The sequence below is a fragment of the Manacus candei genome, unplaced genomic scaffold, assembly GCF_025592945.1.
Source record: "Manacus candei isolate 608988 ecotype Guabito, Panama unplaced genomic scaffold, ASM2559294v1 h1tg000022l, whole genome shotgun sequence".
NCBI lineage: Eukaryota > Metazoa > Chordata > Aves > Passeriformes > Pipridae > Manacus > Manacus candei.
Genome location: NW_026138070.1, coordinates 3,300,500 through 3,312,973, shown reverse-complemented (window position 1 = coordinate 3,312,973; position 12,474 = coordinate 3,300,500). Strand labels below are relative to the sequence as shown.

At 44.9% G+C, this 12,474-nt stretch overlaps 1 protein-coding gene across 2 annotated transcripts; it reads left to right on the top strand.

The window, feature by feature from the left end:
• The first annotated feature begins 3 nt into the window (after positions 1–3).
• Positions 4–12,071, top strand: MFN2 (mitofusin 2). 2 transcript variants are annotated; one of them, XM_051786593.1, is made up of 19 exons: positions 4–82; positions 610–778; positions 1,302–1,480; positions 2,185–2,320; positions 2,649–2,811; positions 3,328–3,452; positions 3,772–3,880; positions 3,970–4,077; positions 4,461–4,614; positions 4,841–4,908; positions 5,004–5,125; positions 5,430–5,556; positions 5,721–5,825; positions 6,235–6,337; positions 6,981–7,201; positions 7,382–7,531; positions 7,774–7,970; positions 8,321–8,455; positions 9,072–12,071. In XM_051786593.1, the coding sequence occupies exons 3-19, from the start codon at positions 1,306–1,308 to the stop codon at positions 9,139–9,141; spliced, it is 2,268 nt and encodes a 755-aa protein (XP_051642553.1). In that variant the 5' UTR covers positions 4–82; positions 610–778; positions 1,302–1,305; the 3' UTR covers positions 9,142–12,071. The 2 variants fall into 2 exon arrangements, with proteins under 2 accessions (XP_051642553.1, XP_051642554.1); XM_051786594.1 differs by lacking the exon at positions 4–82 and adding an exon at positions 191–210.
• The last annotated feature ends 403 nt before the right edge of the window (positions 12,072–12,474 follow it).

The following is a 12,474-nucleotide window of genomic DNA, read 5'->3' as shown; positions in this document are numbered from 1 at the left end:
CCCGCGCCCGGCGCGCGCCGCTGACCCGCCCGGTGACGGCGGCGCGGGGGAACATGGCGGCCGCGGGGGAGCGGCGGTGAAGGTGAGCCCCGGGCGGTGCCCGGCCCAGGGCGCGGGGGAGAGCCGCTCCAGGCCGCGACAGTGCTTCGGGGGGAGGTCGCCTCCCGGGCGGCACGGACGGGAACAAAGGCAGAGACAGGGGCGGCAGCGGTGAGGGTGGGACCCGCCGGGAAAGGGTTCTGAGGGGGCGCGAGGGAGGCGCTTCCCGCCCCGTGAGGGCTGAGGGGGAGGCGGCGGTGTCAGGTCGGAGCGTCTGCCCAGAGCATCTCCTGGGCACCGGGATGGCGGGGGCATTCTCCGGGCATAGGGGTGCCGCGGGGGCAGAGCCCCGAGCATCCCCGGGACATGGGGACGGCGGTGGGGCAGAGCCCGGAACATCCTCCGGGCATGGGGGTGTCGCGGGGGCAGAGCCCGGAGCATCCCTTGGGCACACTGGGACGGCGGAGGGGGCAGAGCCCCGAGCATCCCCTGCACATGAGGATGGTGTGGGGGGCAGAGCCCGGCCCCTCAAGGAGCTCCTGTCTCTCATCCCCGGCCCCTCTGCCGCAGGGACGGAGACCGGCTGGACTCGGCGTCGCTGAAGGAGCTGCGGGACGGAGGGGAGGGGACGGAGTCCGGCCGAGGAGAGGGAGAAGGCAGAGAAACTGCTGCCGTTTCGTCTTCAAGAGGGCCTTGAGCTGGCCATGCATGACTGGTGAAAACGTAACTCATCCTGAAAGTAAGTGGGAGATGGGGAGGAGTGATCACTGTGGGGCTGTGGAAGGGAGGGGGAAAGGCAGGTTCTTTTAATTTCTGATATATGGGTAGTTTTCATGTGTATAAAGTGGAACAACTTCTTTGTGGAAAAAAAGAAGATTGTTTTTAAAATGTGTATTTATCTAGTTCATGTTAGGATGCTTAGTTGGATCATGGAATCATGATCACAGAATGGTTTGGATTGGAAGGGACCTTAAAGATTATCCAGTTCTACCTCCCTGCCATGGGTAGGGACACCTTCCACTAGCCCAGGTTGTTCCAAGCTCCATCCAACCTGGCCTTGGACACTCCCAGGTATGGGACATCCACAGCTTCTCTGGGCAACCTGTGCCAGGACCTCCCCACCCTCACAAGGAAGAATTTCTTCCCAATATCCTATCTAACCCTGCCCTCTGGCAGCCATTCCCCCTTATCCTATCACTACACACCCTTGGATAGCTGTTGGCACTTGGTGACACTGTTCTTTACTGGATTTTTCCCTGCAGCGCAATGTCCCTGTTGTTCACTCGTTCCAACTCAATAGTTGCAGTGAAGAAGGATAAAAGACACATGGCTGAGGTAAATGCTTCTCCACTTAAACATTTTGTCACTGCAAAGAAGAAAATCAATGGTATCTTTGAACAGTTGGCTGCTTACATCAACGAGAGCTCCTCGTTCCTGGAAGGTAAGCTCAGTTCTGGAACTACGAGTGTGTGACAGTGCTTTGCCCACAAACAGTGCTCCAAAACAGACACACCAAACCCCCTCATTCAGTTTAATAGCGCTGCTAGACCTGTGCTTATTTATACATGTGTGTCTTGTTTATGTATTCATGTTTATAAGAAAAACAGAAAATTATTTCTTTGAATTTGTTCAGGTGTTCAGCTTCATATTTTGAAGATGAGAATTTCATGCATGTTAGGAAACTGAGCTAGTTAGGGAGCTATGTATGATTTTTATGTTGTTTGGGAGATTTTTAATTAATTACACAACCCCTTTAAGGTTTTTTTGTCTATAATCCTTTCAGAGTTCTTGGCTGGACACATCACTGTTAGTGACATGTAACATATGCCAGTAATTGGCTTTAACAGCTTAAGGCACAGACAGATTTTTTTCTTTAAGGGTGCTGGAGTGTTTGCAGTGTGGGCTGTTCTGTTTAAGGCAGTCCCAAGGACAGGGATGGTTTTTAGATACACAAAAGGGACCAGCTGATAAATGCTGTTGCAGAATTGCCTCAGGGTGTCATTGCCTGTGTGGAGATCACCCACGCGGGCTGTGGGACAGATAAATGTTCAGTTCTGTGTGTTACCATCACAGAGAGGGGTGGCATCCAGAACTGACCCAGAAATGGCTCCTGGAATTCAGAGACATGATCTGTTTTGATTCTAGAAACACACAAGAATGGAGAGCTTGATCCTGTCACCACAGAAGAGCAGGTACTGGAAGTCAAAGGCTACCTGTCAAAAGTCAGTGGTATTAGTGAAGTGTTGGCAAGACGACATATGAAAGTTGCTTTTTTTGGGAGGTGAGTCACGTGGGTGTGTGTTGCCTACACTCCCCACTCAGTGAAGCATTTGAGGATTGAAGCCAGTAGAGAATATTTATAGAAACACTAGTGCTTTAGCTTCTGCATGTCCCTGGCACTAGTGCTTTGTAAATTGGAAAGAAATATTGTATCATGTCATTCTTCAATTTGAAGAATTCTTACAATAAGAGACTAGCAGAGTCTTTTTGCAGGTTGCCTCTGGCACCTGAGTTGTTAATGGCTCTGGTACAGCTGGGCTTCAGAGAACTTGCTTTCTGTAAAATCTGGCTCTCGGAACCCTGCTACACCATTCTTAATCTGGCTGCAGGACAAGCAATGGGAAGAGCACTGTGATAAATGCCATGCTGTGGGACAAAGTCCTTCCTTCAGGAATTGGGCACACCACTAATTGCTTCCTGCGTGTAGAAGGGACAGATGGACATGATGCTTTCCTGCTGACTGAAGGCTCAGAGGAAAAGAAGAGTGTTAAGGTATAATTTCCTTAAGCATAAAGGCTCTTCAGAAATGGCAGAAAAGGGAAGGAACAAGAAAATTAAAGTGCTGTGAACAAATTTCACAATTAAGTATTTTAATCATTAAAGGAACAGAGATGAAGAATGAGTCTTTTTAGATGTAGGAAGGGAGAAATGAAGCAAGTCACAGGATGGAACTTGTTCATTTTATGAAAAAGATGATACGTTGTATTTGTCGGTGACAGCAGGGAGCAATGACTCAGGAAGTTCTGAGCTCTGTGTGACTGACAGAATCACAGACTTCCTGATAATTCCTCAGTAGCTTTTCCTGACAGAAAAAATCTCTCATAAACTCTCATTAGTGGTTGTCTTTTGACTAGGACACTCAAAAAGGTTTTATATGGAAAACCTCCCTGTGAGAAAGTAATTTGGAGTTGGGTTTTATCTTAAATTGTCAGTGCACAGCTCTGAAGGGGAAAGAATTGTGTTAGTGGGTCTTGGCACCCAGGAAATGTTATTTCCATCTTTTCATAGACAGTAAACCAGCTGGCTCATGCCCTTCATCAGGATGAACATCTGAATGCTGGCAGCCTGGTCAGTGTAATGTGGCCCAATTCCAAATGTTCTCTCTTAAAGGACGACCTGGTGCTGATGGACAGGTGAGAAATAGTTTTCTTTCCTTTCCTGCTTATCACAGACTAATTACGGAAATGTTTTCAAATACCTATTTAACAAACATCAAAGGGATTGACCTTGTTCTAATCTGTGACAGTGACCAAAGTCCTTTGCTGCAGTTGGCAGTCAGATTTTCTTGTCAGTACTTCCTTGGAATCTGTACTCTTGTCACCTCAGGACAGTGTAGCTCAAATATGGGAAATTAATGCCCTGAAAAGCTGAAACACATCTCTTACTGACTTTTGTAATTCTGTTTTTGCTGTTTCCACAGCACAGTAATGTCTCATTTCTCTTTATTGCTAGCCCTGGCATTGATGTAACCACAGAGCTGGACAGCTGGATTGACAAATTCTGTCTCGATGCCGACGTGTTTGTCCTGGTGGCAAATTCTGAATCAACATTGATGCAAACTGTAAGTGCAAGTCCACTTCAGGGAATTTGGCTGAGGGTTAAAAATACTTGACATATTAATCTGAAGAGGTTTTGTTTAATTTTCCTTAGGAGAAACAGTTCTTCCACAAGGTGAATGAACGTCTGTCTCGGCCCAATATATTTATTTTAAATAACCGCTGGGATGCATCTGCCTCTGAACCAGAATACATGGAAGAGGTTTGTGATGTGGTTAAACTTCTTCTCTTTTCATGGATATTATGGAGTCTTTTGACTCTGGTCTTTGCAGGTACAATCAGTGTTGTGTGTGATTGTTTTACAGTTTGGATTTTTATCCCCTTAGTGTGGAGACTAGGGGGAGCACAGACTAATGATCAGGACATGACTCTTGAAATGTCTGAGCACAACTCTCACAGGGGCCTTTTGAAGTTAAATCACTTAGACAACCTCTGGAAAATTCCATAGAATAGGAAAGGTTTTCTCCTTGCTCTTTTATGTTGGCAGCTTAGACCAGCAGAGGGCATGTGGGTGCTCGGCCTAACCTTTAGGGGGTGATGAAGCAGATTTAACTGGCTGTGTTGTCTGTCCTGTTGGGCCCTCAGGTGCGCCGGCAGCACATGGAGCGCTGCACCAGCTTCCTGGTGGATGAGCTGGGGGTGGTGGATCGAGCCCAGGCAGGGGATCGCATTTTCTTCGTGTCTGCAAAGGAAGTGCTGAATGCCAGGATTCAGAAGGCTCAAGGGATGCCAGAGGGAGGTAAGGAAAGCTAGCAGAAGTTTTGCGTTAACTTGAAGAAAATAGAGAATGTCTTGTTCCAAAGAATGAATAAAATTGGGGCCAAATTAATAATAGAGCAATCAAAGAGGCGACTTAGCAGCACTTTTGCATTGGCTTCAGTGTAAAGCAGGAGCATTTCTTGATGTCCAACACCTGACTGCTTTTGCAAAACTGAAGTGGTTGTTCTGTGCTTTCCTTCTCTCAGGTGGAGCACTGGCAGATGGATTCCAAGTCAGAATGCTTGAGTTTCAGAACTTCGAGAGAAGGTTCGAGGTGAGCATTATGTTGTGCTGGTTAGATCTAAAAGACTGGGGGCTGGAGAAGTTGTGTCAGTGTGCTGCTGATCTTGGGCTGCCTTTTGCCTACAGGAATGTATCTCCCAGTCAGCAGTAAAAACAAAATTCGAGCAGCACACGGTGAGAGCGAAGCAGATCGCAGAGGACGTTCGGCTCATCATGGACTCTGTGCATGTTGCTGCCCAGGAACAACGGTGAGGAGAGCTGAGGCTTGGTGCTTCCATAACTAAAGTATTCTGGGAGTCATTTAAGGGAACCATGAGCATTTGAAATGCAAAGCAGAATGTAGCTGTTTGGGAGTGGGAAAGACATGTACTGATGAACTGGGAAAGTGTTGGGAAGAGGACCTTTTATCCTGTGCTATATAATGTATTGCAGATTCTGACATGTTGTGTTACTGGGTGGGAGAATCTGTCTTAGTGCTGAAATTCAAATATATTTATAGATCAAAAATGCATTTCTCTGACACTCTGATGGACAGGGTTGTTTTTTCACCAGAGTTTACTGTCTGGAAATGCGAGAGGAACGACAGGATCGTTTAGGTTTTATTGACAAACAGCTGGAGCTCCTGACTCAAGACTACAAGAGGAAAATCAAACAGATCACAGAAGAAGTGGAGAGGCAGGTAAGGAGGAGTGGCTGTGGAAAACTAGATTGTCTGAAACAGCATGGTGGGGAGAATACACAGTGCTGACAAAGCTCTGAAGTACTAAAAATGTGGGAGATACAGATGGGAAGAGAAGAAATGCTTTCACAAGCTCTGTTTTCTGTCCTGTGCTGTCTCTCTAGGTGTCAAACGCCATGGCAGAAGAAATCAGACGGCTCTCAGTGTTGGTGGATGAATACCAGGCAGACTTCCATCCATCTCAAGTAGTTCTTAAAGTGTACAAGACTGTAAGTGATGTTTGCTTCTTACCGGTTGCTTAAGCAACTTAAGAGGCCTTTTTTAGCTCTGAGTCAGTAATTATGTCAGCTCATTGGGATGGTTAACATCCTTCCAACTAGGATATGATCTAAGGCTTTAGTTTTTTAATAATCTCAGTGATAAATTGATACACATATGATGTATCCCATTATATAGATCGAACAGAACTTTTCCTAAAGAGTGCACATGAGATTTCTTTGATTTGCCTTTTCCTCTTCACTGAAAAAGGGAGGAAAGAATGTAATTAATATTAGAACAGTGGGCAGACAGAACATGTGCTCCTGTTCTGGGAGGGTTTTTTTAACTAGCAAGCTCTGGCACCTGCAGCCTGCATCTTACCTATGTTTATTCCAATCTTAATAACCCTTTCTCTGTCAGGAGCTGCATAAGCACATCGAGGAAGGGCTGGGCCGTAACATGTCAGAGCGCTGCTCCAACGCAATCACAGCTTCCCTGCAGACAATGCAGCAAGAAATGATAGGTCAGTCCCACTGGCAATATTCCCCTTTCTCTTTCCTTGAATTGCCATGGAAAATAACTGGGTCGGTGTTCTGGGTTCCTTGTTAATCTGATGGCTGATGTCGGCTGGTATCATCTTAGTTTCCATCTTGATTAATACTGTTGTGTAGAGGACTAGTTCTGGGCCTGAACTGGTGCAGTGATTTGCTATTGAATATGTACAGTCAGCATAATCCTCATGGCAGAGAGGAATCTTGGCTTTGGAAACTTGATTCTCAGATCAAATCCTAATGAAACAGGAATGACTTGTAACTCGGTGCCTGTCTCAATATGGGATTTCATGGGAGTATGGTGCCTAAAGACTTATAACTACTTTCAGATTCTGTTTGTCAAGGTATTGGTAATCTGTAAGCTTCACCAGCTACCTGTAAGGATTTTGGAGGGTCCATGGAAAGATTTCCTTCTGAGTTGATCTGAAGAACCTAGAATTGAATAGTAATTCAACACTAGCAACATGCTTGGCTTATGAAATTTAACATACTAAGGAAACTAGCTGTGGAGGATGGAAGAAGCCATAACCACCCTGATTGCAGAATACAAGTCCAGTTAATTCTTGTGAACTCGACAGCCCTTTTTTTCCATGTTTTTCTTTTCTGTCTGTGCAGATGGTTTAAAACCCCTCCTCCCAGTCTCCCTGCGGGGCCAGATAGACATGTTAATTCCCCGACAGTGCTTCATGCTCAGCTATGATCTGAACTGTGACAAGCTTTGTGCTGACTTCCAAGAGGACATAGAATTCCATTTCTCTCTTGGATGGACGATGCTGGTGAACAGGTTTTTGGGACCAAAGAATGGTCGTCGGGCCTTGATGGGCTATAATGACCAGGTAAGATACCTTGTTGGGCTATAATGACCAGGTAAGATAACTTGTTGAGTATTGGGGTAGATGTGACTTCTGTTATTTCAGTGGCTGCTGAGGTTGTGGGGGGGGGGGGGGGAGAAGAACAGTGGCTTGCCTTCTCTTATCTGTCCTTTGGTTTTGTTTTGTCCCTGCTTTTCCAATTAGGTTCAACGCCCTTTAACACCAGCAAATCCCAGTCTGCCTCCTTTGCCTCAGGGCTCTATGACCCAAGAAGAGCTCATGGTGTCCATGGTGACTGGCCTGGCCTCGTTAACTTCCCGGACTTCCATGGGGATCATCGTGGTTGGTGGTGTGGTATGTTGGCCTTCTGGGCAGCACTTATATAACTGAAGTTGGAGCACTGACTTGAACAGCACTTGTACTGCTGAATCCTGTAGATAATTGCTATTCACAGATAGGGAAATACTTTCTCCTCTGCTCTTCCACTGGAGTATAGATATTGAGCTGATTTTGCAATGCTCTGTGCACCACTGTTAGGAGTCAGCATCAAGCTGAGATGATGATTGTGTAATTTGTTTTTCCTTGTGCTTTTTTAGGTCTGGAAGGCCGTGGGTTGGAGACTGATTGCTCTCTCTTTTGGCCTTTATGGGCTCCTTTATGTCTATGAGCGCCTCACCTGGACCACAAAAGCAAAGGAGAGAGCTTTCAAGAGGCAGTTTGTGGAGTATGCTGGGGAGAAACTGCAGCTCATTGTCAGCTACACAGGCTCCAATTGCAGCCACCAAGTCCAACAGTGAGTTGCCTATATTCAGATAAAACTTTAAGTTATTTGGATTTTTTTTATGCTGTTCCTCGTTAAAACAAGTCTTCATTCTGAATTCCACATTTAAAAATGTGTAACGACACGTGTTTTAAAATAATACTGCTCCTTTTTTTAAACCTGTAGTGGTTGGGTGCTGTTAAGCATTGAGCTTAATGTATTTCTGTGTCTCAAATCAAGATGCCTTTACATATTCTTGTGCAGAAAGTGGTAGGATGAAGATCTGAGCCAGCACCATCAGCACTATACATCAAAGGGATTTAGTCCTTGACTTTGCTGCTTGATCTTACTTTCTGTCACACCCAACTCTTCTTGTTTCATAGGGAGCTTGCTGGAACGTTTGCTCATTTGTGTCAGCAAGTGGATGTCACACGGGAGAACCTTGAGCAGGAAATTTCTGCCATGAATAAAAAAATCGAAGTTCTGGATTCACTGCAGAGCAAAGCAAAACTGCTCAGGTGAGATTTGGTTATTCCATATGATTGTTTTTCCTGTGATTGCCCCGGGATGCTCAGATGAGCTGTAGTTTTGAGTTCACTCTGTCTTTGTCACAGTGTTTGATGTGCAGACCTTTCCCTACCAACTCGTGTTCTCTTTCTCTTGGTACTTTCCCATGGACAGTCATTTAAAGCTTCTGTCTCACAAAATATCTTTTCCTTCCTCTTTTCGATTTGTTTGGAATTACAGTTCCTTTCCATTTATCAAAACATACAGTCCTCTGCTCCTCAAACTCCTTCAGCTGTTACAAAATCATGCAAATAAGTCTCACCCTAACCTTTGTACACAATTGTGTGCTGATTTCTTTACACTGCAAAGGCTGTCAGGAAGACTTTTTCAAACATTCCTTGCTTACTCAGTAAGATTGATGTGAAGTTGTGTCCAGGATCTCAGTTTGAACTTCAAAGCCTAGGCATTGTTAGCAGGCGAGCACTCCTGACCTGAGGAATGGCAACAGCATTTTGGAGTGGATCTCTGGCACTCCATGCCTTGCTGGGTACTCATTTTAGTGGGACTTCTTTCTGACTGGCTTAAGAGCTGTTTCCTTCACCTAACAAAGACTTTCTGTCCTTGCAGGAACAAAGCAGGTTGGCTGGACAGCGAACTCAACATGTTCACACATCAGTACCTGCAGCAAAGCAGATAGTGTGGGAAGGAGAGAAAAAAAAGTTTCCCTTCAGTGCTCTCTTAATTACTGCAGAGAACATGGTGGGTGATGGAATTCCCTAAAGGGAATGAGCAAGAGCCTATTGCTGTGTTTCCAGTTGCTGTGTGAACAATAGGATTCTGCTTCCCTGTTCTGTGTCCCACCTCTAAACACTAGCTGTTAATAACTCTTCTTTTTCCTTCCTGTGAGACCAGGCCACTTCAGGAGGAATGTGTGCTTCATACATTTACAGGGGGCTTTTACTGCACTTCATTTTGCTTTAAACAAATTTAAAGCAAACAAGAAAAATGTTTATCAGGTTAAAAAGTTATTCTGACACCTCTTTATGGAGTCATTTGTTTTACTACATAAAGACAGAGCTTTTGAGTTCCAAGCCCAGGTGGGGGTGTGAGTGACAAGCAGCTGTTTGTCTAAACACAGGTCCCATGCACACAGATGTGGTGGTGGTTTCACAATGCATTTAGAGCCGACACAGGCCTGTCTCCTGGGTTAATATTCTGTTATTCTAGAACCTGACACAGAATCCCAATGTCCCTTCATAGAAAGGTTTATTGCTGTCAGTATGCTTAAACCTCTGAACAAAACCCAGTCCTCTTCCAGAGAAAAAGGGATTAAGATTTTGCTTTGGTAAGCTTAGTGGCTTTGGAGTTAGTTTCTTCCTCTTAAGAGCTCTTTAATAACAGTCTGGCCCATTTCCTGTCACAGACAAGTAGTTTGCAAAGACAGAACCAGTTCCTGTGAAGGAGGTAGTGCCGATAATTTGGCAGCTTGTTGAGGAAGAAAACTAGGAAGGAAAAGCCAGTTGACGGAATGTAATGAACTGCCTTACGAGCTAAGTCAATGAATGTGGGTTTTCTTTGGAAATGCACAGCTGTGTTTCTGGAAGCAGGCCTTTGGAATTCCATTACCACTCTCTGGCCACAAGAACAGCATGTGGATTACACGCTGTAAGAGATTTTGCTTCATGCAGAGTTCCCACAGGATGTGGCGGTCCGGGCAGCGATAGGATTTGATGAGGTTTCTCTTCTGTTAAAAGTATGAGAACAAGCTGGCAGGTACAGCTCCTCGGGGGTGGGGGGAGTTGTGGCCCTCGTAGTTCATGCCAGGGCAAGAATGGGTTAATGCAGCTTTTTTTTTTTTCCCCTAAGACATTCTTTATTTGCAAAGAGATGAAATGAATTTTTGAGTTTTGTCCTGAAGCAGTTATGAATTTGGAATATAAGATTTGGGAATTGTAAGGATTTGAGTCTCTTCCTGTTGAAATTGATAGAGAAGAAATTCTCACTGATTTTAGGAGTAGTAGGATATGTTTCCTCTGTTGTTTGGAAAGTTTCTTTTCCTCTTTGTGGGTCAGTATTTTGCCATGTGTTGGGTATAACCTTTCTGTTGCCCACAAAATGCCTGAGGAATCCAGAATCAGATCCTGTAGTTCTAGGGTTAGTGACAACCTAAATCTGTTCAGCATCACACACATAGAATATGGACTGCATTTAGAACTACTGAGCAGTGGGGTGTTCTTATTGACAATGAGACTTTTCCCTTGAAAATGGCCTTAGGATTTCTCATTCCTGCTCAGGTGTGCCTGTGACAAGTCCCCTGTTTCTTGTGTCATGGAAGGTCCAGAAAGAAGCTGCCTGATACTTGAGGGAGTAAAAATAGTGAAATGTCAGTAAGTACATCTTAGGTAAGGCTGTTCTGAGATTTGCAGTAAGACTTGAAGTACCTTGATTGTGTTGGAGCTGGTGGTGAGACTCTTATGTGTCCAGAATGCAGAAAGAAAACAAACCTCTCCCTTCCAGTAGACAGCCTTGACTCCAGCTCAAACTGAAAAGCTGTTTTTATCAGAAGGCTTCATTGGCCTTGGCTGGGTTCCTCAGGTAGCCACCAGGACATAAATATAGCTTGGATCAGATCTGAGAACGAGCAAGAAAGAAATCTGAGTCCTTGCCTCTGGAAGTCTGTGCTCTGGGCATGTGGTGAAGTATACTGGAGTAAGTGGATCATCCCTTACTCTGCTGGAGGTATTATTTGAATTAATTTGGATCTCTGGTCTCTCAAGCTATCACATACACAGTTATAAGCTATGTACTCTTCTGTTGAGTTAAAACATTAAGCACATCCCTCATACACCAGGAAATTGTCAGTGCCAGGTCGAGGCAGAGGGTGATGTACTATTGCTCATGACTACTTGAAATGCTGACCTTGCTTCTGAAGACCTGTCAGCATCTCTTCAGCAGGCCTTTAGGGGAAATCTGATAAATGAGCTTATCTTTAAGCCAGTGTCTTATCTGTAAAGGGAAAAGAGATTGATGGGTTCTTGGAACCTGGAGTCTTGGTGCTGTGTGTGCCTCTGATGCTGCTCAGCTTTGGGTGGTGTGTTCTCACTGCACAGCTGACACAACCTGCAGAACAGGGGAAAGAACCACTTGGAGTTTTTCAGAAGCAAAACTGCTAACAGGGGAGAGAAGAATTTTTAATATGTGTGTAACCCTTGTCCCCAGAAGCCTGAATGATAGAGAATCAAACTTTTAACAGACAGGCCTATGAGCTGGATTCCTCTGAAACACATCAACAGCTGCACTTCTTTAATTCAGAGTGGTGGAGGAATGAACACTCTCAGGAGGAGGCTGTTCTCTTCTGATTTAATAAGGAAGGCTAAACTAATCTGTAAAACAGGTAATTCCAAAAACAGTCTCCTCCAAAACTCCCATTAAAGAAGGTCAGCTAAATGCACTTTTATCTTATTGCTGCTACATTTCCCGTTGCGTTACGTTGATGGAGCTCTTCAAAATACTCTTACCAGCGAGTTTATTCTCTGCTGTATTTAAGGTGATACATTTGCATGAATTAGTCCTGTAACAGTGCTGTAAACAATGGAAACCAAAATAAAAATGAATTGGAAAAAAACAGTTCTCCTGACGTGTCCTGAGTGTTGTGACACAAAGTCTTCCAGTGTAAGTACATCTATTTCAGGGGTGTTCCGTGTGGTACTGAGGTGCATGTTTGACACCAGTGACCACCTTCTGTGCTCTTACTTCAAAAGTTAACAAGGAGACTGATTGTAAGGTTAGAAAACCCTTCTTGAAGAGTTATGGGGAGGAGATTAGAGCTTATCTTGCTTAAGAAAGCTTTCCTGCCTAGAAGAGGCATCTTTCCCCAGAGACAGTTTTAGATGTTTTCTCCTCTTGCATTCCCAAGAAAGATTCCCTGGCATGAGAAAAAGATAAGTCCTGCACACATGACAGAGGCCCCCCACCGAGGGAGGGGCAGAAATTGTAAAAGCCCTGAGGAGGGTGTTTGAAGTGCCATTAG

Bases quoted from the DNA above. Each gene is read 5' to 3' on its own strand.
- MFN2 (XM_051786593.1), top strand. From the start codon at position 1,306: ATGTCCCTGTTGTTCACTCGTTCCAACTCAATAGTTGCAGTGAAGAAG. The intron at 6,338-6,980 runs GTCAGTCCCACT...CTGTCTGTGCAG, and splicing joins AATGCAGCAAGAAATGATAG to ATGGTTTAAAACCCCTCCTC. The intron at 7,532-7,773 runs GTATGTTGGCCT...GTGCTTTTTTAG, and splicing joins TCATCGTGGTTGGTGGTGTG to GTCTGGAAGGCCGTGGGTTG.